This window comes from Plutella xylostella, chromosome 13 (assembly GCF_932276165.1).
Source record: "Plutella xylostella chromosome 13, ilPluXylo3.1, whole genome shotgun sequence".
Lineage (NCBI taxonomy): Eukaryota > Metazoa > Arthropoda > Insecta > Lepidoptera > Plutellidae > Plutella > Plutella xylostella.
In genome coordinates this window covers 4,721,344-4,747,065 of record NC_063993.1, presented here as the reverse complement: position 1 = coordinate 4,747,065, position 25,722 = coordinate 4,721,344, and the positions used below count along the sequence as shown (strand labels likewise).

The 25,722-nt window shown below is 39.2% G+C and overlaps 5 protein-coding genes across 5 annotated transcripts; 1 reads left to right on the top strand and 4 right to left on the bottom strand.

Moving 5' to 3' along the window:
- Positions 1-1,913: 1,913 nt before the first annotated feature.
- LOC105397964 lies at positions 1,914-5,264 on the bottom strand. The gene is made up of 8 exons (XM_011569994.3): positions 5,054-5,264; positions 4,381-4,557; positions 3,846-4,210; positions 3,585-3,750; positions 3,300-3,395; positions 2,930-3,028; positions 2,505-2,716; positions 1,914-2,182 (listed from the first exon to the last, which is right to left on the bottom strand). The coding sequence occupies exons 1-8, from the start codon at positions 5,207-5,209 to the stop codon at positions 1,966-1,968; spliced, it is 1,488 nt and encodes a 495-aa protein (XP_011568296.3). The 5' UTR covers positions 5,210-5,264; the 3' UTR covers positions 1,914-1,965.
- Positions 5,265-6,096: 832 nt separating this feature from the next.
- Positions 6,097-10,166, bottom strand: LOC105398043. Its single transcript, XM_038111815.2, has 8 exons — positions 9,671-10,166; positions 9,337-9,463; positions 8,925-9,030; positions 8,509-8,656; positions 7,746-7,838; positions 7,480-7,578; positions 6,792-7,006; positions 6,097-6,374 (listed from the first exon to the last, which is right to left on the bottom strand). Exons 1-8 carry the CDS (start codon positions 9,821-9,823, stop codon positions 6,167-6,169), a joined length of 1,149 nt encoding a protein of 382 aa, XP_037967743.2. The 5' UTR covers positions 9,824-10,166; the 3' UTR covers positions 6,097-6,166.
- Positions 10,167-12,854: 2,688 nt separating this feature from the next.
- On the bottom strand, positions 12,855-15,549 carry LOC125489327. The gene has a single exon (XM_048624950.1). It carries the CDS (start codon positions 15,445-15,447, stop codon positions 13,465-13,467), a length of 1,983 nt encoding a protein of 660 aa, XP_048480907.1. The 5' UTR covers positions 15,448-15,549; the 3' UTR covers positions 12,855-13,464.
- A 4,951-nt stretch (positions 15,550-20,500) lies between these two features.
- On the top strand, positions 20,501-22,380 carry LOC119692269 (organic cation transporter-like protein). The gene has a single exon (XM_048624951.1). It carries the CDS (start codon positions 20,738-20,740, stop codon positions 22,340-22,342), a length of 1,605 nt encoding a protein of 534 aa, XP_048480908.1. The 5' UTR covers positions 20,501-20,737; the 3' UTR covers positions 22,343-22,380.
- An 894-nt stretch (positions 22,381-23,274) lies between these two features.
- Positions 23,275-25,126, bottom strand: LOC119692284 (solute carrier family 22 member 3). Its single transcript, XM_038112295.2, has one exon. It carries the CDS (start codon positions 24,884-24,886, stop codon positions 23,288-23,290), a length of 1,599 nt encoding a protein of 532 aa, XP_037968223.2. The 5' UTR covers positions 24,887-25,126; the 3' UTR covers positions 23,275-23,287.
- Positions 25,127-25,722: the final 596 nt, after the last annotated feature.

The window sequence follows — 25,722 nt, the reverse complement described above, 5'->3', positions numbered from 1 at the left end:
TAGAATATTCTTTATTTGTACACAACACTATACTTGCATGTTCGCGATTGTATGTGCCACCCGTTGTTATTCTTTATCATAAAGTTTTACTATCAGATTTTCTGAACTGTATATTAAACAGGAGTCTTTAATAATCAGAAATAAAATATTTTTTACAATAGACCTCACGTTGTCAACTTATGTATGCGTCGTTATTTCGTTAAATTGTAATTGCTGATTTTATAAGATATCGAAAAAGCTGTAGTTGCTGGCTAGTTGGGTGTAGATTTTTTGTTTGCAAAACAATTGTGTAACTACTAGTTATAATAGATAATGGAAAATGCTGGTGCATCAGTGAACAAATTAAGATCTGCTAATTAACTTAATCTTAATACCTAGGTAGGTATATGCTGTTTGCTTATACTAATAAATTTTAAATCGTTTACACTATATATTATAGTGCAAGATATCCATTATTTTATTGGGACTAATCGAGCCAGCTTTATTGTTTTCTATTTATTATTTTATAAGATTAATTTAATTCATGAATGAAATGACATAAGTACTTTAGGCATGCATACCCCATGATACAGGCGGCAAAAAAACTATAATTAAATTGCGTTATGATAAGCTTTACAAGGCACCTAAACATTTACCATCACTATAATTCTTGTAGTTTCTAGGTTTTCTTCTTTGATGGAAGCTGAAGCTACTCGTACGTACCTAACGTGGGAACTAAGAAGTTTTATAGTCAACATTTTTCGTGGGAAACCCCCTGGCTGCAGGAGTAAGACCAAGAGCGAGAGGCAGATAGCCAGTAGTGGATGACTGAGGAGGGCCGAGGACAGAGTGTCGTGGAGCTTCTCTTAGTTCAGCAGTGGACGTTTATAGGCCGAAGTTCATACAAAGAACTTCGTAATAGCTGAGACATGCAAGTTGAATTGCAATCTAACGATAATATTCTTAATAAGTAAATTGTTCAAAAGTTCATATACATATTTTTTCAGTTTTATTATTTTATGCGTATGAAATAAAATTTTATTCTATTCATTCTATGATATTCTAAAGACAGGTAAATAGTTTGCTGCCTATTAAAAATATAATAGCAGAAATAAAACAAAAAAAAGCCATATTATTTCGAACTACTGAAAATTTCAATTCGAAGCCAACGCCATCTGTCGTTAAATACACGTTCTACTTAGTTGAGTCGGTCTATTACCACACCGCTTTTCCTGCTCAATGCTTGCTCTAAAGTCTAGTCTTCAGTTCTTGATTAGTTACTGGGGTGGCGCTTTTATGTTGATTTCATTTGAGTAAGTAGAACTTACGACGAGCGGACCATTTCGGATCAAAAGGTATTTAGTCCTATTTAGGTACTATTTAGTCCTCTAAAATCCTCTATAAAATTACTTTTAACTAACTTTAACTTGACGTCGAAATGACCATGATGCCAAACATCCTGATTTCAGATAGTGTTTTATGCAGAATATAGACTCCAACTAAAATGAACATCAAATATTGTGCTCTTCAAAACCTTTTCAAATTACTATTTTCTTAATTATTATGGTAGTCATAGAACAATGCGGGTGTGAGGGAACACTCGAGTACTCAATGATGGTAATTGATCACGATCACATAGTGTGGTGGACGGGCCTGCCATACTCTGTCCTATTTCCAACAGTGGACGATAATGGGCTGATGATGATGATGGAAAATAGTATCATACAATAGAAGTAATTGTTTATTATCAACTCAATAAATTTATTTTGTAACATCTGAGTCAGGGTGTTGAAAAAGTGGTAGGTATAGGTAGGAATATTAACTTTGATAAACAATACGAACAAGATAGAGTGTCAGTGCCAAATATGTTTTCCCAGTGAGCCCTTATTTTGAATTAGTTCGGTTAGAAGATTTCACTAAATAAATAGCTAATGTAAATTACATATTTTTTTAAACAATTTATACAAGTATTGTAACACAATCAAATTACTGATGCAAAAGCTTACTCAAAACTTCCTTTAGCTCTATGTCAAATTGAGAAATAGGCAAGTTGAGACCAGCGGTAGAGGACCTGCTGGACATGGCTACAAAGTCCGAAGGTATGGTGAACAAACGCTTCTTCGGCTGTTCATCATCTTGCAAGCAGAGCGGCATCGGGAGGTGAGGTCGCATGGCAAGCCATTTCTTGAAGCCTTTTGTTGACCTGAAATAAAATTATGTTATGAACTAGGCAATGTTCATTCATCTGATTCTTATCATGTCGATGACTAACATTAAAGATGGACTAGATCACCGTGGTGTAGGGATTAGGGGTATCTATTTCATGTGTGACTCAGTTAGTGTGTCCCCTGGTCCCAGTAACTAATGTAAGTAGAACTGAAGACGCCTTCAATGTAGAATAGGTTCTAATGGCGAAAGAAACTGATAGAATCTGTTTAACAAATTATTAAGCTTATTTTTTATCCCTCTCTATGACATTATAATTATGTAGATACTTAAACGTTTAGATTGAAGAAGCAACTAACGTGAGGTGCATTATATCTTCCCACACGCAGGCCATAGTGCGAAGATCCTCGGGGATCTGCACGGCGCGCCACTGACTCTTCGTGTTATTCTTCGGAGGAATATGTTTCATGCGATGAGGCAGAGCCGTTTCGAAGGCGACGGTGTGGGCCGGCTTCGCTTCCGCCACGATGTCAGACGCTATCTGAGTCTTCAGCATGTGCGAGCATGACGCCTGGAAATATGAATTCTGCTTTTCAAAGAGTCAGTTCACGAACGTTATCCTCCGGTGCTATATTCAAGTATTCATAGCATTACAATTAGAATGCACATTCTTTCTACGTAAGTACGAATAATAATTATTAGGAACAAAATCGGCCCGTGGTAAGAACCTTGCCTGAACCTTTACTTAGCTGCCAATACTTTTGATGACTATGAAGTCACTTACTTGTGGTACATTGACGTAGTCAGCGATTGACTGTAAGACGCATGGCAATATCTTGGTATGTAAAATAAGTCCTCTTGAAGCGTGCTCGTCGAACCAAAGCTGCAAAAGTAAATGGTTTACACGGGCACTTCCAATCTACTTAGATACTCAACGTTTGATATTTCTTTAATTCTTTAAACTAAGGCCCAGTTTCTCTCTGGATTTAATGTACCTAAGCAAACTGCTTATTTATAGATTAGTAACTCAGCCAATGTGCAATTCACACCGCTATCCGTTCCATGTTCATATTCTGCTTAAATAGGTACATACTTTGACGTTCTCAGGTGTGAAACTGAAAGTGAGCATAATGATTTAGTGAATCAATTTTTACCTGGAACAATTCTTCTATATCCTCTGGACACTTGATTTCACTCAAATAATCGTCACTCCCCAAAGCCAACCACCACTCATAAAACTCTGTTGCAATCTGAAACAGGTACCTATTACCTTATTGCTATCTCATTTATGAATAGATTTCTTTTTAACCCTACCAGGTTTGGGAAGATGTTTTATTCAGAAATAAAATTCCAACATAGGTAAATATGTATAGTAATGGTATATCCATGAGACATGGAATCCATGTCATTTTTAACTGGCTTATATTCTTATATCATACCTTTTTGGTTAAAATCTCAGCTTTCTTACTGAACTCGTCGGATGCTGAAACTTCTAATTTTTTCGGTTTGTATTTGGAGTCCCACTTTATCATGTCGGTTTCTGACTTCGTACAATATAACAAGTTATAGTGAGGGTTATTTATTTCTCGTTTTCCTTTCTTTTTCCTGAAACGATAGTAAGAAAGATTTTATGTTTAAGGTAATGTTTCTTTCAATAAACCTAAATAAAGTCCATTTTAGACAGAATTATATTTAGGTACTTGTATGATCCCAAATGTACTCGAAGATCATTTATTGATGAAGTTGTTCCCTTGAAAGTTGAGGAAGATGTATCTATCGTACTTGATCGATTGTCATAAGGTTTTTTAACTGATTTTCTTTCAGCAGGCTTTAAGAATGATTTGCTTCTCCCTGCTGTCATTATTTTAGATCGGTTAAAAGATTTTATTGATTCAGTCCATATTTTCATTTGAGATTCAGTCATTTTTTCACCATCATCTTCATCATCATCGTCATCTTTATCGTCATCGTCAACCAAGTCCACTTCTGCGGATGAAGTAATTGTATTTCTTGAAACATTCAAACTCGAGTCCATAATCTCATGTTTAGATTGTTCAACGTATGCCTGGGAATACAAATAAAACTAACTCAAAAACACAGCTCCTGAAAAACACTGTAGTGAACTTTGTAGCGTAAAATATGTTCATATGCAGTAAATAAAAAAACCATCTCTAACAATAAGCTTCACATGAGAGTAACACGCCAGGAACAAGAAGTGCACTGTACTCCTCCTACCGATGGTTTCCTTTCACCGATATTCTGGTAGTAGCATTCAGAGGGGTCCAGAGAGGTCTCGGAGGGGGGCGCGGGGCGGCTGCGCTCTGGGGGAGGCAGGTCGAAGATCTTGCACAGACGGTTAAACTTCACGTCACCGACCAGCTCGCGAACTTGCTCCAGCGATGATTCCCAGAACTGGAATCGAAATATGTTAAAAACTAAAAAGTAAGTAAGTTTCGGAGCGCTGATGTGAGAGCCACGACTCTCTCGTTGTATTAAACGTGCTGATTGCACGTCAGCTCTCGTTCGTTAGTTTTTCACCAGTATAGAGTAACCCTCCTGGTGAAAATTTCATAGACGTAGATGTATGAAGAGTGTGATGCAGGTAAATAAAATACTGTTTCACTATGTCTAGATAAAGGCGGATTGTGATAAAAAATATTCTAGTGTGCCGAAATATGGATTATGAAATCTATTCTTAAGTACGGTCAGCTGCATAAGACCTTATACACTTCTGTACCTTGTCAAACTTACGAACCGTCAATATTTCAATGAATGGATAGGCGGTTTCAGATTGACCAGGTACAAAAGTGTATAGCTACTTATGCAGCTGACTGTACCTACCTGACTATAACTATAATTTTTGAATCACTCTTGAATTGATAAGATCAGTACAATACATTTCATTTACCTTTTCATCTTTATAAAACGACTCCAAGTCCTGGATTACGCTTTTCCAGTGCTTTTTGACGGAATCTTCGGTTTGTTCATATCGCGACGGTTTCACAGACCTCAGCTTGCGGACACGATCCCAGTTCTTCACGACTGGCTTCTTACCACAAGGCATGGTTGTGTGTATCTATTTAGTTTGATTTTGAGTGACCAATAATATTCTTAGGCAAACTGTGAAATGAAGGTGAAATGGTTTCAAAATTTCAAACGATCACCATGAAAACCTGTCACCGCTTTTCTCATAGAGTAACTTTGTATTGCTTTTCTGTGATAAATATTCTATGAAACTTTCACAGTTGGATTATTTATGGTCAAGGACTTCACAGTTGGGGAGCGGTGGTAGCTCAGTCGGGTAAGCGCCCGCTTCTCACGCCAGAGATGCGGGTTCGAATCCCGGCACTGACATGTACCAATGAGTTCTTTGAATTTAAGTACAATGTATACCATCGCTCTTACGGTGAAGGAAAACATCGTGAGGAAACCTGCATATCTAGATTTAGCACATCTAGATATGTGAACCCACCAACCCGCAGTGGACCAGCGTGGTGGGAAATGGTCCTAGCTTAGGAAGGCAGTTTAGACCTTGGGGATATGCACAACGGTTCCACTCGAGAGAGCCAGGTGCAGGTACTTACACCCCCATACATAATAGAATAGAATACTACATTGATTTTAACGGGTTTCAAGGACTTATAAAATGCCTAATTGTATAGTGAAAATGAAAATCCAGACATCTAGTTCTTTCCACAACAAAGTTATGTGGGGGTCGAAATGATGGTACCCCGGTCCTGAATTTTGAAAATATTTTCAATCAGTGCCATCTACCGTAACTGAAAGGAATTTATTCGTTGAACACTGAACGAGAATAGTTTCATTTGGTCGTAGCGTGGGTACATTTTCTCGTGAACTTTGCCATATTGTTACTGGCAGAAGTGTGTTTTATAGGCACTAGATGGCGTAACAAATATCTCCTACAAAGATTTAAAAATTAATAATAACAAGTCTAAACCATTACTTTATTTACTTTTATGATGTAAATAAACCATGTATAAAAATAGAATTCAAAACAATTTCAACTCGGCCCAGTGAGCGTAGACAGTCTGCGTTTAATAGCCTCTATCGGCACCGGGGGCTCCGGTCGGGGCGTGGGGTCCGGCCGGGGCTCCGCGCTGAGCCGAGCCTGCAGCACCGCCGGGTCGAACAGGCCGAGGCTGCGCAGGTACGGCGCCCGCCGGTGCTCCGGATGCCTGATCATCCAGCGACAGTACTCTTTGACGCTTCTGGAAGTTAGTAAGTGTAAGGCTAGTTGTGAGCTTTGCGTCTTTTGGTGGGTACTAGTCATGTGTTTGCTTGTGTGGTAATTGATATTGCTGTGACTATAATCAGCCCCCCCATCAGCCAATCATCATCCACTGATAGATATTAGGTCATCAACACTAACCTGGGTTGAAAAAATTAATAGGACATTTGTTTGAAAAGGTAGAAAAGTATATTGGCGGCCAACTTCAGAACTATCAAGTGGTTTGGACCACGGGACCACGTTTGGACTGAACTATACCTATGTATTTGTTTTAAAATTGGATTGATAATGAATAAGTAGATGAATACACAAAGATAGCTCAAAAATAAGAATTACCTCAGCTCTGTAAGCTTCTACCGGAGTTAGAAAGTAATACTCGTATTTATTTGTGTCGTACCTTAGATTGGTGATGCCTTCCCAAACAGTTTTAAGCGTGACCAAGTCCTTAGGCACGTGTTTGGCGGACCGCCACAGGTTCATGGTGTCGTTGTGGGGAGCCGCCCACTGCTCTGAGCGTGGGAGGCCCCTCCCGAAGCCAGTGAGGCGGTCGGGCCGACGCTCAGCGCGGATGTCGTTGGAAATTTCTGATTCTAGCACTGCTTCTCGGGATTTCTGGAATGGTGAACATGACAATCATACATGTTGGATTTATACACGCTCGCCTTGTGCCTAATACACCCATGGGCATTGAAAAAGTTCCAGTGAGAAAAACACCTCATTACTCCTTAACGAAAAAAACTAAGTTAATGGCGCCTTTTGCAATATTTTTCTACATTTAACGGTGCATCGGAATATTATCCACTAAAAACGTAACTATTTTTTTTATTTAATTTGGTATTCTTTAAATGTTCAAAAAATGGGGTCATTTGGTGTCTGCATTTCGAAAGTGGAACTGTTTCTTTGCACGTGAGTGAAATAAGGCATAGAGTGTACTTACCCTTTATGTATACTAATAATGTCTCTATCTGTCTATGAAGTATACATTTGTCGCCAGCCTTCCTTGTGAATTGTATTAGCGTACAAAATAATGATGCTTAGCCGAAAACTCTTCTCTACTCAGCCTATAAAACTTTATTTCGAATTACCTCTGGAGCATTTGATATCTTTGCAACTCTTTCCTGCACAGCCGGCAGCTCTCTCGGATCCACTTTCAAACTTCGGGCCACGTGAGTATCAAATTCAACCTGTAAACAATCATATGAGCTGCACGTCCATTCAATTAATGTACCCACAAATTAATAAATTTGCTCGCCATGATAGAACCAAATCAGTAAAATGAATGGACTGAATTTAATGAAAATAATTAAAACAAAATTGTGTCCAATATTAAATCATAATGAATATTGCTTACCTGAAACAGTTCTTTGATAGCTTTTGGGGTGAATAGCTGCGATTGCTGGTCACCTCCCAATTCTTTCATATATTGGCAGAACTCTTCTGCGATCTGTAAAATATGTGATAAGTAATTAAGAATGATTAAGTGCAGTCTAATTATTAGGTAAAATAAATCTCTACATTGCATATAACTGTATCGATCCTGCAACTAACCATTATGAATTATACCCGTATTACCAAAAATAATAAATCAATTAATACACCAAATCCGCAACAAAACGAAGTATGAACACATTGTGAATACATTGCATGGGCAAACAATTACTTCCAAATTGACCTCGCCATTCATTGTCAACGCGGCTCAATTAATATATCGAATACGAAACATAATTGAGAGTTTTACCAGAAAAAGCGTTCGATGGAATAATGTTACTTTTTGAAAGAACATAAATATTTTCAGTTGGATTTATTTTAAGCATAGGTATACAGCAGTATACAAAGTGTTGCAAAAAGGGTAAAAATCCAAAACTCGTAGTACAAAAGTTGTTCAGAATGATACTCTCTTTCACTATCACCCCCTTTCAGATAATTATACTATCTGTACAGTAACCATGTTCAGACACTGATGAAATTTAACGTCTCGTAATGGCTACCTGACAAGAAGTATTTTATTCCACGGATAGCCGTAACTCAGACATTGTGAAACAGGTCCTAATTATAATTTTATTATGACTCAAAAGACGACTGTGTTTTCGCCGCCATCTCTGGTTGGTACACACCCGGTCAGTAAGATCATCAGCTCTCCTGACGAGGGTCTTCTCATCATCACGCTCGGGCTGCAGGTACCTGGTGCTCCACGTGACCTGCTGCCGCTCCGGCCGCCGCAGGAACTCCTGGTGAATGTTCACGTGGGCTGTTCTTTCATCCCTAGGTATTGATAAAAAGGGTTAGTGATATGGTTAAAGATCCAAAAGCTTTAAAGACTCTTGCGCAGGGTTTACTGATGCATCCGATTATACCCAATAGGTCCTAGGATTGGATTCCTGCCTGAGATGGTTGAGATTATTGCAAAACAAAATCCATTTCACGTTGAAAATACTGCATTATGGGACAGTCAATGTTTTTATAGGTCATTCATAATTGTTTTGACTCTATACGAGTCTTTCAATCCCCATTGTTGTAAATTGACACTGACCTCGGTGATAATTCGACATCTGTATCAGAGTCCATCTCTCTATCAATGGACAGAGTTTTCCTGTATGACAACATCGGAGATTTCTTCTTTCGTCGTGGCTCGCAGACTAAAAAGGGTTTCAAAATTTAATTTAGTAAGTACATTAATCTAAATTTAACGTACGTAATGTAGAATATAAAAGTTCTTGAACCGTAGAGTTCGAATACATCGCTGTACCACACATATAAAATAAGATCTTCTATCGTATCAACCAAGTATCAACAAGTAATAAGGAATATTTGAACCTATAGTCGTTGATGATACCTCTGGGTTGGTTAAATTAAGATCGACATATTGATTTCATGTTAAAAAGCATTTTTAATTGAATTCTCTTAGAGTTTTCCATTTTTAATGAACATGTGCGTCCTCTCACCTGAAGATATGTTAACTTCATCTTCGTCTCTGCCATGACTCATAGGGATGTTCAATGTCCGACAGACTTTTTCATACAAATTTTTCGGCAGCACTTCAGCCATCCGCCTACTTTCATCGTCTGGTGACTAAAATCAGCAAAATGATTTAAAATTAAAAACACCCTCTTAATTAGTATAAGTACAGCGATTTACGAAAGATGACCAAAATTTCGACCCAATATGTTATTATTATTACATTACAATGCATTTACACTCGGAATACGGTACCCTTATGAAAAACATCCCGGAAGATATTAAGTTAGGTAGGTACGTATATTTTGTACTAGCACTCACCGGTGTACGTGACGACCCATCCAGTTCAGTGAACACTGTGTCCCAATATTGTTTATTATCCAGATGGGCCGTTCCACTCTCATACTTAGACGATTTCACTGTCCTGCAAGTCTTAGAAATTCTCAAATTTGTAGCGAAAATCTCGTGTTCCATAACGTAATAAATCAATATATTTTCATAAAAAACCACCTAGATTTCCGCGAGGTGTCAAGCAAAGTGCACTATATTTCTGAAGTAAATCACTTGTTATTTTAAAGTGACACGTTCGCTAAAGACTTGTCTTGTTATACGACATTGTATAGTCCACTGATGTTATGTTTCCCTGGTAGACATGTTGCCTTGACGATGAAAACCAATACTAGCGGTCGCAACTCGTACAGCCATGATGAAGCTACAGTCTGCCTCAGAGATATTTTACCGCATCTCATATAGGTACTTAATTCAATTTAGGTTTACTTTTCTAAGAAGCGCAACCTACCACTCTAACACGATCCTTGCGAGGTTGTTTCTGCTAACTACTCTTATATTTAAACTAGCTGTTCCCGCGCGCTTCGCTTCGCCTTAAAAAGTTTTCCCGTGGGAATTCCGGGATAAAAAGTAGCCTATGTTCTTTCCCAGGGTCTAGACCGTATGTATACCAAATTTCATTCAAATCCGTTCAGTAGTTTTGGCGTGAAAGAGTAACAGACAGACAGACAGACAGACACAGTTACTTTCGCATTTATAATATAAGTTAGGATCAAGAGGTCAGATATCCGTGTACCAGACTGTACCTACGAACTTCATGCACTATAGTCAAACTAGTGCCTATGAATATCTATTAATTAAATGGATAAGATATAGCGGTAATACGTCACTATTGAAGCAATCACTGTACATAATTAATAAGAATTGCGGTAATTTATGTATCTCTATAACATAGTGTTACTATAGTTACGACGACGTGGTAACGTTAGGTCGATATGTAAAATATCAATATTATCCTATGTAATCTTTATTTTACTACGGGTTGGAGTTTAGGATTCATTTCAATTATTTAGAGGTGTTCCGTAAACAGTGGTTCAACGGAAAACTAGAGATACATAAGACACGATACTGAACAACATGAAGAATTAGAAAATTATGTCATAGTTATATGTAATTCTGTGTAGTAAATAGGCAAACTAGTTTACCTATGGCATTGTCTCTGGTTACGTAGAAAAACACGGTCTCGTGTGTACGCACTCGAGTGTTTCTCAATGGTCAAAGGTGAGCCGTCTAGCCACTGGCACCACTACACTGGCGGCGGCGGCGGCGGCGCCTCTGTGTGAACAGTTTTAAAACGGGTGTAATGGGTGTATGTTTCTACTGGTTTTCCTGTACGTGACTTCTGTAGGTTCGATGGTAGAAAATGCTAGCATTAACACCACCTTTTGTACACTTATATTTTATTTAAATAATAAGAATGTAAAATTCAGAGTAGAATGTTATCAGTGGCTTTCCCGTTAGCAGAAGAATTTTACCTGTCAAACTTTTACGGAGTAACTTTTTAGGACCAACTCTGAAATCGCGAAAAACCCAAGGTTTTTTTAACATTAAGTTGGGATTTAAACTTAACGTCATAATTAGTAATTTCAGAGTAGATTCCATATCTACGCTACATTACTTATAAAATGAAAACATTGCATCGTACTTACGGTAATCGTCATCATCAGTCAAATACCGCAAAAGCCTCTATTCTGTCCTGGGCTAAGCCTTCCTTATCTAACAATCCAACCACTACCGGCTACCCGACACTTCTCCACCTTAAACATTATCAATCCGTATAATTAGATCAAAACTTTAGCAAAGCAGACACTTCGTTACTGTTACTCGAAAGAGATTTTGTTTAATTAACCAGCGAAGTTGGTCTGGTTCGTAGGTTTATTTGAGAACTAGGGCTGTGCTGCTGTGATAGACTGCGGTATTAAAATTATTTTCATATTTATAATTAATTGCGTATTATTTTAAACATTGAATGGCGATTAACATTATTTTGTTTCAGGTTTGGTAAATTAAAATACAAACATACTTCAGTGATTGAAAAAAAGGCACCGATTTAAAGCATATTGTATCTTCTTCATCTTCAAATAATTGATATTCTGTAAGTTGCTGCGGCCATCTTCAACCTCAGGTAATCATTTACTAATGTACTCTCCACGACAAATCAAAACTGAAACACGATAAGGTTTTGATGTTTAATCTGTACTAAGTTCGTAAGGCTAGTGGCTAGATCTGTCTTCAGATCCTGACATGACTTGATAAAAATGATACGTCAGGAGTACAATGAACTTACATATTTTGTCACGTCCTTGCATATATTAATTTGGCCGCTTTGTTTCTGTAACCCCTTAAATAGTTCACATCACTAATTTCCAGTGTAACTGTGTACACGCCCGCGACAAGGCAGTTAGGTAGGAATGTCATAAGTTGTCTCCTCGAGTTTACACTCACTCCGAGACGCCTGATGGCTTAATAACTTAACTTGCAGGGACCTGTGTAAATTTACCTTCACGCCCAATATACGTCCTTACGCCCCGCGCTGACATTATTCTTAGCTAACAGGGCAATTTATATGATTGCGCAGGATATGCAAAACTCACAAAGTATGCAGCCAGAATTAATTGTATCAACGCGCTCTAAAAGAAAAGCTTAATAAAGCGGTAATAAATATTATTTATTTTGGTTTATGAAGGAAAAGTATTTCAGGCGGCACTCGTGTTAATTCGTATAAGGAGTGGCTGTTATTCTCAAAAAAAGCAATTAAATGTTTTTCCACTGAAAAAATACTTGTGGAGTTACCATCACCACATTTTGCTGGGTGGATATCGTGATGGTTCATTCGTGTAGTAGGGATCACCAATTTGGAGGAGCCGAGTTGTAGCCGCCATTAAAAAGGATGATCCTCCGACCAAGCCGGGTGTAAAGCTTAGTGGTTACATTTATATTTGTTCAGTGTTAGGATGCCATCTACACACGTATGAGTTCATAATGATTAATGCCAATGTCTATCAATTTTCTGTGATCGCTACTCTGCCATATGTTGCATATATTTGGTACCTCGTCGAAGGGTCTAGAAAAATATAACTTAAAATGGCAAAAGATGCCATTGTGGTTTAAAATTACGACATAGTACACCCTCTCATTCACTCTACAAAACACCCTGTAGATAACAAACGTGAGTTTATTGCTTACACAAACATTGTTATCCCAAACATATACATATACAAATACATACACTATACTCGTACAGTATGTTACAAACGAGAACAAATGAATAGAGTTTAGCGCAAAACCGCGAAGATACAGGCAGTAATTTGTGCCACCCTGCCCTATTTCGCACCTGCTTAGCCCCACCGAACACATTATTAACAATTAGTTGCACATCGTTATATGATATACAGAGAAAATCCAGTAAATATGAATGTTTGTTTTAAGGTATTAAAATAACATTCATAAAAGTTTAAAGCTTCTTTAAGAAAGTCAGCAAAAGATTACGGCTAATTATTATTGTAACGATAATAACTGAGCAGTGTGATCTCGGTTTTATCAGGACGATGCAGCTCAACATTACAATTACTTTACTTGATGGTTTGCAAAGAATACAGGCATTTTGAATAAACAAAATATTGCGTGCTAACAAAAACTGTGATTATATTATGTGTATACATACAATATCATCACAAGATCCTCACTTTTTGCTAATATGAAGAATTGATGTACAAACAACTTACAAAGATTTTTATAAATGTGAATTTATAATGAAATAAAATAAACTACATCACATAATCATAATCCTCTTCAATATCAGTAAAAATCTTAGCAATTTTGCTGTTTTCCTTTATTAATCGTAGTAAGGACAGTCTACGTTTCTTTAGAGCGTCATTAACAATTTTATCCGTATGATCTGGTTGAAACATCTCTGGTAACTCTACCGGTGTCTCAGACGAACGTACTGATCTGTTGTCAACATCATTATTTGTACAAGTGCAAGCTGGCGGGGATATGTCTTCTTGACTTGAATATTGAGTAGCTTTATTATAAGTCTTATCGACAGTTTCGGAAAAAGGTAGCTCTTGGTATGCTATATCTTTTACATCTAATAGTTCTGGCATAACAACATCGGAATGTTTATTACCCAGCATAGCTTTGACTCTTTCATATTTTTTGTCGGTGAAATCTAAATAAGCGTTCAAATGTGGAAAAGATAAATCGTTTTGCCAATCCCTACATGATATAGCTGGACATCCATCCAGACGGCTAAAGTCATTTATAATAATTGGTTCAAGTAATTCATGTTCCTCTTCTTCCTCCACTTCTGATGGTTTTTCTTCTTCATCAATCAAGGTCTCAATAGACTGTGTTCCAATAACAGGAGGATCTCTACATTTGCATCGTTGCTTTTCTAGATACGCTTTGACTGCATTAAAATGTTCACATTTTGCATAAATAAATTTTCTTTGTACTCTAAATAAAGGCAAGTCAACATCAGAAGGAAGTGTTTCTCTACTTCCATATTGAGCATTTATGGAATCTGAAGAATCACCCTCAATAATGAAAGGACGGGCTTCACAGACAGGATCCAAATGTGACGGCTTTTCAAAATGAAACACATTCTCAAAATCTTCTTCTTTAACTAGAATGTTTGATGTTTCGTTTGGAAACTTTTGTAGTTCACTTAGTTGTAATACCATCAACGTTTTGAGGTCCAGCAAAAACGATGTTTGCTCAGGAAGTAACTGCATACAAAAACTCATAAACTTTAAAAATAGCTGTAATATTTTTTCTAGTTTTTCTTCCCACTGTTTGTTTAATTGGCTAAGTGGTACATCTTTGTCTTTAAGTTCTTTTAAAATTTCTTGCTGTCTTTTTATTGTATCCATATTTTCTTGTGTGACTGTAGAATCATAAGTGTTTAGTAAAAATGTTTTTATTCGACATTTTTTTCGTTCGCTTGCTAAAATATACATTGTTGAGGTGAGAGTTTCAGCTTCATAATGTCTTGCAAAAGCATTAAGAGCATTATTTCTTTCAATGACTAGCCTTTTTATAAATTTATTCCGTCTATAATACTCTTTATCTAAAAGTAATTTATAATATTCAATTATTTTGCGCATCTCACTAAAATATTGATCCCATAAGATTTTATTCAGAATTTTCTTTTCTTCCAATAGTTTAGCATTTATTTGAATATCCATATCACTAATCATATTTGAATGGGCACTAAGGAGAACATGTCTCAACTCAGATTTAATATGTTCTTCTAAGTCATCTAAGCTCTTCTCATAAAAATAATCAAGTTGTTCTGTCATGATCATTCTCTTTTCATTAAAAATGTTTTTGTAAGTTTCTGTAAGTCTTTCAATAATCTTTTCTTTTTCATGCTGAAGTATGTATTCACATACAGCATTATTTTCTTCAATAAGCTTATTAAGTTTATTCAACCATTTCTCCCTTTCGGCTTGTAAAACTGAATCGCCAATTGAAAGAATTCCTTGGTGTGTTTTCCCTCTAATAAACTTGGAAGTAAATGGAGGCTTCAAATCTACTAAAGTAATAAGTGCGTCACTGGGTGACTCCCAGTTGGAATTTGTCTCCATAAGATCGTGATCTATTTGAGAACTTTCACCAGCTATTATTACCTCTTCACCCTTTACATTAGTTTCACAAAAATGTTCTTGTTGTAAGTATATTTCTGCATACGTGCTCGTTACTCTTTCTCCGGGTACTTCTGATGTATTTATTAAATCTCTTTCCATGTTGGGTTAAAAATATCAGAAAAAATATTCGAATACAATAAATAAACCAAGTGAAACCAAGAATAAACCCAAGGAGATAGAAAAAGCAAATACTACGTTCAGCTAAAGATTGACAAGCAATGACATTAAGGGTCTGCAATAGGGAATCGAGGGTTGGCATTGTCATAGAATTATGTAGTAAATGATGCTCTACAGCCTTGAAAAAAATCACACAGGTAGTTGAAGAGACTAGCTAGGTGCTGAATCATTCGAATTTAAGTAAATGATTATGGATAACTGTAAATTAATTTCAGAATATCAAGAAAAACCAGTCAATCACACTCCCGTATTGTAACAACTGTGTCGTAATTATAAAGAATTTTCATATGATTTTTATCATATTATAAAGTTAAAGGCTTGGACTAGGCGCTAAATACCTTGTTTTTTAATAAACACACACTTATTTTGTGTAAATTAATCCCAAACTTGAGCAATTTTTTTCCCTCAAATCTTCATACAAATATCTATGGCGGCTTTCTGTGTTATAAAATCATAAACACAAGTGACGTTTGACTCAGTTGGCCGCTGGCCTCCAAAGAAGGGTCACGTCGGTTTAGGCAGCACTGACAGCTCGCGATCTTATCGTGTACAGATACAAAATCACTGCACATTGGTTGTCATTGCACTTTTTCAACTTTTATGACACCAACATAATTTGATTTGAAATTGAGGAAGCATAATTCTTCCAGTATATTCAATACATTAAATGAAATTAGATAGTGTGCAATATTCTCGTGATATTACAGTCTCGTAAAGGTCTGATGAGGAGCAGGAATATAGCGAATGGATCTAAGTGATGACAATACGCACGAACATTAGGTTAGGGATCAAAAATACAGTCTCTTGGTGCTGGTTGAGGTATGGTCTCGTGAGGATCTGGTGAGGGCAGTAACACGGTGGTGGCTCAATTTTATTTCAAAGATGTTAATAGCTAAAAGCATCGAGTTTGGGCTATTAAGTATGTTTTTCAGAGAGAGAGAAAGAGATTTTGTTTTTCCTCTGGATGTGTTAGGTTTACTGGGTTTACTAAGTTCATTCTGTTAATGGCATCAAGTTGTTATGTGTTCATAAGTAATAATTATTTATTAACAAAATGCTGTTGATTCTCCACGAAAATGTAAAAATAAAAATAAAATAAATAAAAATAAATTCGTAACGTAAAATTGTCAATGACGGAATTTCTTCTATAGACAGTAGCCACAAAAAAAACAAACGATAGATGGCGTGATTTGAAGATAAAGATACATTTTTTCGACACATAGACAGCAACAACAAAAAAAATACAGATTTAAAGAAAAGAAACACATACTTATACAAAACAACAAAGAAAAAAAAAGGATACACATCAAAATAACTGGAAAAAATATAAGCCCCAATTTACTTGTGTGGGACAGGGAGTACCATAATATTTTTTTTGGGGTACTCCCCATCTATGCGAAATATAAGCTTGATATCTTTACCCGTTTCTGAGAAAAAGGGCGGTGACAGACAGTCAGTCAGACAGACGAACAACAAAGAGATCCTATAACGGTTGCTTTTTTTCTTTTGACGTTCGAAACCCTAAAATTAAGTAAAAATATTATGCTGCCAAAAAATGTACTTACAGGTATTGAAAAAGCGGTATATAAACAAATTATACCAGCAGAGGGTTCACCATTTAGCTGAATGTTACTTAGAAAACGGCCTTGAGTGGCGGTCAAGTTGGTCCCCGCCTGCGATACTTTCCATTAACATTGGGACTCGTTTTCATGTTTTTAGCGTACAGTCAGGTTTTTAGTTTTTTATAATTGTATTTTTTTATTTGTAACTTTTTAGTTGTTTTTATTTTATGAAATTTTACGTCGGTAGGTAGTTCATGATCATTTTTTATTTCAATAATTTTGGTGTTGTTATTTAAATACCTTCAATATGCATATTTTTGTAATGTGAAAATCAAGTCCTTTCATTTGATACCTTACACGGCAAAGTTGAATTATTATTTTTTCGATCATCACGTTATGTCCTCAAGAGGGCGCTATGTACATTTTAATGGAACGTCACATAGCCTATAGCCATCGCGCCATCAATACGCTTCTAACAATACCTCATACATCAAAATCTATCAAGCCGTTTAGGCTACAGGAGGGAACAAAGAAACAGACAAACATACATATATACATACATACAATCAAAAAACATTACCCTCCTCCTTCGGCAGTCGGGTAAAAAGGAGTAAGACAGGGGGTCATTCTGAACTTTTGCTCTACGAGTTTTGGAAATTAACAAAAAAAAACCTTTTTCATAGAAACTTTGTTGGACATGTGACTTTTTACCATGGAAAACGAATATTTTTTTTCGCGAATTTGCAAATCTCGTAGAACAAAAGTTGTTCAGAATGACCCCTTGAGTCATCCCCTTTTGGCTTAGTATAGCCCTTTTGCGACACTATGTATTTACTTTGCTTTGTCGTCGGGGTTCAGTTGGCTGGAGGATGCCCGAAACTTATTATCTACACTTTAATACTTTTAGTTACCTTTCTACAAGTAAATACCACATTTGTTTGAGAAAGCTAATCGGGTTCCGAGTATAGAGTAAAGTGGCACCCCTATTAATTTCTACACTTTCCTGGTGCCTACCAGTGTAAGTAAGAATTATACTTACTTACCCTAAAATCACCCAAAATGTACCTACTTGGAACATAATTGTCAATAAAGTTGGCGAGTAAAAGTTTATCGACCCACTGTGCAAACTTACATGTGTGCGTGTCACTGCGTGTGCTGTGTAAAGAGCATTGAAAACCCAAAATTGGCGCGGCACGTCACCCTGTACGGGCCCTTAATATATTGATATAAATAATGACATAAGGATGTCAAATAGCCACAAGCCACAGATGCATAGATTTTTGATTTTCAGGCACTCAGGCACTCAAGCGGTTTCGCATTATATCTGATTATCTGATAGAATGCGGCAATGTATTCAAATATGGAAATAATGAGTCTGAAAATTATACCATCGGCATCGCACACAAGTTTCATAAAAAAATAAATTCAAGGTAAAAACTTTCACTTTGCACTATGCGTAAATAGGTGCAAATTTATCGTTATATTTAGCGGTGTGAGCCAGTAGCCGAAGCTTACCTGCGATTAGCGACGAGTAATGCGAGCCCCGACAGATTTAATTAAATACTTCCTGCACCACCCACCAGCAGTATATTTCTGCTCGCGTATCCACCTCGCCATATATCTCGCTAAGCACATCCACGTACCAAATATGCATTACTTCCCCCGCCGCACAATAGTAGAGCAGCCATCGATTGTACAAGCGGAACAAGAACTGTTGACAATAAATTAAACGACATATCTCGACTCTATTCTCATTTCGGATGCGGCGGTGTCCGTTGGAGTTTTGTCATAACTCAGTCGCGGTTGAAATTATTTCCGCTGGCGCTGATGAGAAACTAGAGGTGGAGAGCGAGGCGGCTTGTACAGATCATTTACTTGGAGCCGCGTCTCGTAAGCCACACTGGCAGATCAGCCAACACTCTCTTGCAGCTCTGGAATAGGAACTATATTCGATTGAGAGAACAATCGCGTGCGTTCCACCACGGGCCAGGCTATAGTGAATGGACGCGGGAGTGCGAGCAACAAGCCACGTAGTAACGACGGACATATTTCATTCTTAACCAACTTAAATTTCCGGAAGAGGCCTGGCTGCAGGGTGCGTGGCTCTGATAAAAGGTTGTTTTGTACCATCTCGGCGACTTACCATTAATGTTTGCATATAAATTTCATACTACAAATTAGAATACGTTTTTGGTGGAGAAATGTAAGGCATTCTTTATTTATTTGTACACAAACAGGAAAAGGTTTCAGTTCTTTAGCTAAGATATGTCTACATAAATGACAATGTTATCGCTAGATTTTTTACAGAAAATCTTTGGTAAAAGTATTAAACCTCATAAGTCAATTATAATATGCGTTAATGTTGGCTGAAATAAAGCGTATTAACGCTCACTCTGTCACTATAAAGGCTGTTACAAAAGTGGTAGTAGTCGAAAAAGTGTGACTCAGACTCGGGGATCATCCAATTCATCCGAAACAACTTTTTTGCGAATTTTCAAAATTGAAAGGAGAAAAGTTGTTTGGTACGACTGCCTGAGTCACCACGTCCTCTCCTTACCTTGATACAAAACTAAATTTTCCTCGCTCCATGTATTTGTCTCTAACATAACAACTCTCAATTTCCTTTGTGAAGCTATGAATCTAAAAAAGACCAACCGGTTTTGTTCGCATATTAGGTTATTGATCTATAACGGTTAAGTATGGTGTATATGTATGGTACCTATACACTGGTAGGTAGGTACACTGGGCTACAGTGGCAAGTCATTCAGTGAAGATCCGTGGCATTTAGGTAAAGACCGCGAATGCCGACTGTACCAGATGAGGAAAGTCGAGGAACGTTGAGGCGCTACTTAAGATGTCTACGGTCTACTGGAACTTGTCCACGTCCAGCAGTGAACGCTTTCATGCTTATGATGACAACTTTCTCTTCTGTGAGAAAAGCAGCGAATATTTGTCACCATGTGGATACTTTAAAATAGTGTCTTTATAAATTCAATTCATTCAACTGTATCGTGCTCAAAGTTCAAGAAGGTCAAGGGTATATGAATCGCCTTCAACTTGAATGATTATGTAACCGTGAATTATTGTAATTTGATTTTAAAATAACTTTTCTACTGAAAAAATGACTGATTTGTATTTTACGTTGTGCAGTGTTTTATCATTTTTATTTAAGTTATTTATTTATAAAGCCAAATATAGAAATCATCGAACCTCCTACGATGAGATCCCCCAGTTACCTGCGAGTTTATAAATATAAAATTTTGTATCAATCAATACCGATATAAGTTCACTTATAAATAATAATGTTTATAAAACTTTGTTCACAGTCAACTGGTCCCCTTGTTATATATTTTTTGCATAGTGTTGCAAATAAACAGTTCGGCGATCGATCGCGTGCGCGGGCCGAGTCGAAGCCAGTTTGCTCCGCGGAGCCGTCGCGGTAACACGTCCACTCAACATGATCACTTTGATAACATAGTTGAGGACCTATATTAGTCAGTTAAACCTTTAATTAAGCAGTGCTATAACATATATTTTTGGACGACATAATATTTGTAACAAATTGATGTAGGTTAGGTAGTTTCTTACAAACATAACCTTTGTAATTAAAATTGGTGGTTGAACTGAGTTCACGCAACCAAGAACGAGAAATGGATTCCGAAGCGAAACTCAACAAATACGTCGGGCAGTTTGGAAGATACCAAATTTGCAACTTATTGTTGCTATCGCTTGTGGGAATTTCGTGTGGTTTTATGGCTGGTGACTACATATTCACAGGAAGCAGTTTACCACACAGATGTGCTATACCTGAATGTGAAGATTCTGAAGCCGACTTTATGCCAGATTGGTTGTCTAATGCCATACCGATTACGAAGAATGGATTTGATAAATGTCTACGGTATCCCTCAGCAAGAAACCATTCAGTGAATTTAGAGGCTTTTAATGAAAGTTGCCCAGCTGGATTGTTTGATACAAGTAGGACTGTTCCATGTGAGTCTTACGTATATGGTAGAAACAACTCGGTGGTGTTTGAGTTCGATCTGCCGTGTCAGGAGTGGCTGCGCGCGCTGCCCGGCACGCTCAACAGCCTCGGCGGCATGGTGGTGCTGCCTCTAGCAGGATACGTCTCAGACCATTTTGGGCGGCGAGCATCTATTGTTATATTCTCACTAAACAGCGCTGCGCTGGGATTGTTGCGTGCTTTCTCTGTAAACTACGCGATGTACGTCGCTTTACAATTCCTACAGGTTGCGTTGGGAGGAGGTGGATTCAGCGCTGCTTACATTTTAGCCACTGAAATGGTCGGCCCGAAGTTTCGCGTGCCAACAAGCGCATTTATGTCGACATCATTCGCGCTGGGTCAAACAATCATGGGTCTGATTGCTATGTCAGTTTACGACTGGCGAAAACTGACCATGGTGCTATACGCGCCTATGTTTGTACTGGTGACATATCGTTTTATTATACCTGAGAGCCATCGTTGGCTTCGCAGTAAAAATAAACATAAAGAAGCTAATGAAACTATTCAAAGAGCCGCTCGTATAAACGGTCGTGACATAAGAGATAAATCAATGAATAATTTGCTGTTTGAACTCAATGAAAAAAGATCCGACCCGGTCGTGAATAAGAAAACGTTAAAAGAAGAGCCATTGTTGAAGCAGATTGTACGTTCGCCGATAATGCTGCGTCGCTGCCTGACGACGCCGGTGTGGTGGGCGTGCACCACGTTCGTGTACTACGGGCTGTCCATCAACTCGGTGCGTCTGTCCGGCAACATGTACCACAACTACGTGCTGACGGCGGGCGCGGAGGTGCCCGGCTACTGGCTGGCGGTGCTGCTGCTGCAGCGGCTGGGGCGCCGCAGCACGCTGCTGGCGGGGTACGTGACGTGCGCGGCGTGCTGCGCGTGCGTGGCGCTGCTGCCGGCGCCGTGGGCGGCCCCGCGGCTGGCCGTGTACCTGGTGGGCAAGTGCAGCATCGCGCTGGTGTTCACGTCGCTGTACCTGGCCACGTCGGAGCTGTACCCCACGCGCCACCGCCACTCGCTGCTGGGCTGGTCGTCCATGGTAGGCCGCGTGGGCTCGGTGCTGGCGCCGCTCACGCCGCCGCTCGCGCGCTACTCCGCGCCGCTGCCCGCGCTGCTGTTCGCCGCCGCCGCGCTGCTGTGCGCCGCGCTCGTGCTCACGCAGCCCGAGACCAAGGGAGCCAAGCTGCCCGATACTATTGAAGAAGCTGAACGTATTGGCAGAGACTGAATAGCTTTTATAAATAAATACTTACTATTTATTCATTATGTCAGACTATTTATTTAATTATATACTTACCCGTAGGTACTTAAAAATGCACCTACTAATTTTACCCATACACTGAAGTGAAACCGTAGACGCCCGTGGCGACAGTACATTGTTACCTAGCCAATCGATCAAACGTTATAAAATATCAAGGTCACAATTTGTGAAGTAGGTACTTAATCTGTGCGCAGCTCTAATATTATGTAGGTTTAGATGAAATTGAGGACTTGAGTACTCGTATGATTATGATGAAATCAAGTTACTTTTTAAACATCTAAACGTAGATGAATTTTGCTGACACTTCAAATGGTTCAAATAATGCTAGACTAGCATTACCTTAATTTCATATTTTTTTTGGCTCCTATTCTTGAAGTAACACCGACGCCTAATTGTATTGAAAGTGTATCGCAAAAACATTAATTTGCAACAAAAAAAATATCAGGCGTTTGAAACTGCATGAATTGAGTAAGAATGGAAGACTGGTGAGTACACTATTAGAGTACATGAAAGGAGACCGTCCTAACAACTGATGCTATAGATTAGCATTTCCCAATCCTTTCACCAAGGTGAAAAATCCAAGTCCAGCTGTGGTTTATAAAATGTCACCGAACGATAACATGAGGATTATGGTCTTGGTCACCGCGCATATAATCGTAACGTAAAAGGAGCGCCTCTTTTTCTGGTCTCAACTAGTAGAACGCGAACGCCTTTACGGTTATATGTGCGGTGACCTTTAGTAGTTATAATCGATACTATGCTATAGGATAGTTCGTTCAATCGAGTGCAGAGAAACCTGACTCAAAGCATTTTCATCGAAGGGGGTAAGATTTATTTACCTCTATCTGTACTATACCAAAAGCAATGGCTAGATGTAATGAAAACAGAAATAAACGAACTATGTAGGAATAATCATTTATTTCTCCCAATCATTTCGGCTTCTTCTATCGTGTTCGGTAACTTGGCTCCCTTGGTCTCGGGCTGCGTGAGCACGAGCGCGGCGCACAGCAGCGCGGCGGCGGCGAACAGCAGCGCGGGCAGCGGCGCGGAGTAGCGCGCGAGCGGCGGCGTGAGCGGCGCCAGCACCGAGCCCACGCGGCCTACCATGGACGACCAGCCCAGCAGCGAGTGGCGGTGGCGCGTGGGGTACAGCTCCGACGTGGCCAGGTACAGCGACGTGAACACCAGCGCGATGCTGCACTTGCCCACCAGGTACACGGCCAGCCGCGGGGCCGCCCACGGCGCCGGCAGCAGCGCCACGCACGCGCAGCACGCCGCGCACGTCACGTACCCCGCCAGCAGCGTGCTGCGGCGCCCCAGCCGCTGCAGCAGCAGCACCGCCAGCCAGTAGCCGGGCACCTCCGCGCCCGCCGTCAGCACGTAGTTGTGGTACATGTTGCCGGACAGACGCACCGAGTTGATGGACAGCCCGTAGTACACGAACGTGGTGCACGCCCACCACACCGGCGTCGTCAGGCAGCGACGCAGCATTATCGGCGATTTCAGTATACGCTTCAATAATGATTCTTCATTTATGTCGCTGTAGTCAGGCTTTGGGCCAGAATTAAAGGCTGTAATCAGATTTTCTACTGATGCGTCGTCGATTTCGCGTCTATTTAACCATGCTGCCCTTTTAATAGTCATTTTGGCCTGTTCATTTTTATTTTTGCTTAGAAGCCACCGATGACTTTCAGTTAATATAAACCCGTAGGAAAGTACAATTATAAACATGGGTGCATAAAGTGCTATACTGATTTTCCGCCATTCGTAGACTGCCATGGCTATGAGTCCCATGAACACTTGGCCGAGCGCGAATGATGAAGACATGGTGGCGCTGGTAGGCACGCGATACTCGGGGCTGACGATCTCTGTAGCCAAAATGTATGCGGCGCTGTATCCCCCGCCTCCGAGAGCCGTCTGTAGGAACTGTAGAGCGACATACATCGGGTAGTTCACAGAGAACGCGCGAATCAATCCCAGCGTAGCACTGTTGAATGTGAATATAAGTATCGACATGCGCCTGCCGAAGTAGTCTGATATAAACCCCGCGAGTGGGAGCGCGACCATGCCGCCGAGACTGTTGAGCGTGCCGGGCAGCGCGCGCAGCCACTCCTGGCACGGCAGCCCGAAGTCGAACACCACCGTGTTGTTTCTGTCATACACGTACGCTTCACACGAGACGGTCCTAGTAGTATCGAAGAGATGAGCTGGACAGCTGGTGCCATCTGTTGTGTCCGTTATGTTTGGCACGCTCGGATACCGCCGACAGTCATCGAAGCCCGTTTGGGCATCGTAGGGTATGGCGTTCGGCAGCCAACTTGTGGTGAAGTCTGTCTGCAGTCCCTCGCACTCCGGCACGAGACAGCGGTGCGGCAGGCGGCCCCCCGTGAACACGTAGTCCCCCGCCATGAACGCCGACGCCACGCCGACCACCGCCAGCAGACCTATGTTGTACAACTGATAAACCCCGAACTTCCCTATTTGGCTTGATAGAGCTGTCTCAAAATCCATGATTTTCTCGTTTTTCTCAGTAATTTTCCACTATTTTTATATCACGTTTGTTATCAGTCTTTGGTTACGTTACTTTTGAGAGATCGCTGGGTGAACTGAATGAAACTATGATTTATTTATTATTAGTACATGTCTTAATGTAGATGTAGTAACATAATTATAAATGTAGTAAGAAGCGCGACAAATGATGCGACGAGCGCAGTGGCGAGGAGCCAACTAAACTCAAGTTGCAAGGTCGCTAACGAAAATGAAAGAATATATTAATATCAATTTTATCTGAACTAGTCATGTCTTATCTAATATGACTATTACCTACCTACTTACATCTTACTTGCTTTGTGTATTAACCGGATTACCTATACACTCGACGACTATACTTAAAGAACATGTTTAATATTTACAATTTATTAAGATTTATTAAACGCGGCCGCGCTGCTAAGTTAACCAACCTGGAATGAGAATTAAATTTGAATTACTTAGATGACCAAATTACCAACAAGACTAATGACTGGTTAATTATTATACGCAAACGCAAACGCATACAAACCTATACATATAAATATTTGACCACTTCAGGAAAGTTACAAGTTTTGAATCACTCTGAATGACGGCGACGTACGTACTGCCTGTGGTCCACAGCATTTTATAAGCCTTGTAAATAGTGACTACTAATTATATTTAGTTAGTTTCGTTATCTATGATGTGTAAAAAATCCAAAAACAGCCTTGAAAAGGCACAAACAAACTAAACTAAAACAAAGTCCAATCAAAGTTAAAGGCATGTCCAAACTTCAGGTTGTTTGACGTGCCCACAATAAAACAACAGTCATAATTCAG

Coding starts and splice junctions, on each gene's coding strand:
- LOC119692269 (XM_048624951.1), top strand. CDS start 20,738: ATGGATTCCGAAGCGAAACTCAACAAATACGTCGGGCAGTTTGGAAGA.
- LOC119692284 (XM_038112295.2), bottom strand. CDS start 24,886: ATGGATTTTGAGACAGCTCTATCAAGCCAAATAGGGAAGTTCGGGGTT.
- LOC125489327 (XM_048624950.1), bottom strand. CDS start 15,447: ATGGAAAGAGATTTAATAAATACATCAGAAGTACCCGGAGAAAGAGTA.
- LOC105397964 (XM_011569994.3), bottom strand. CDS start 5,209: ATGCCTTGTGGTAAGAAGCCAGTCGTGAAGAACTGGGATCGTGTCCGC. Junction 4,211..4,380: donor TCGGTGAAAGGAAACCATCG/GTAGGAGGAGTA, acceptor TTGTATTCCCAG/GCATACGTTGAACAATCTAA. Junction 3,029..3,299: donor ATATAGAAGAATTGTTCCAG/GTAAAAATTGAT, acceptor TTACTTTTGCAG/CTTTGGTTCGACGAGCACGC.
- LOC105398043 (XM_038111815.2), bottom strand. CDS start 9,823: ATGGAACACGAGATTTTCGCTACAAATTTGAGAATTTCTAAGACTTGC. Junction 9,031..9,336: donor TGAAGTTAACATATCTTCAG/GTGAGAGGACGC, acceptor AACCCTTTTTAG/TCTGCGAGCCACGACGAAAG. Junction 6,375..6,791: donor GAAGGCATCACCAATCTAAG/GTACGACACAAA, acceptor ACTAACTTCCAG/AAGCGTCAAAGAGTACTGTC.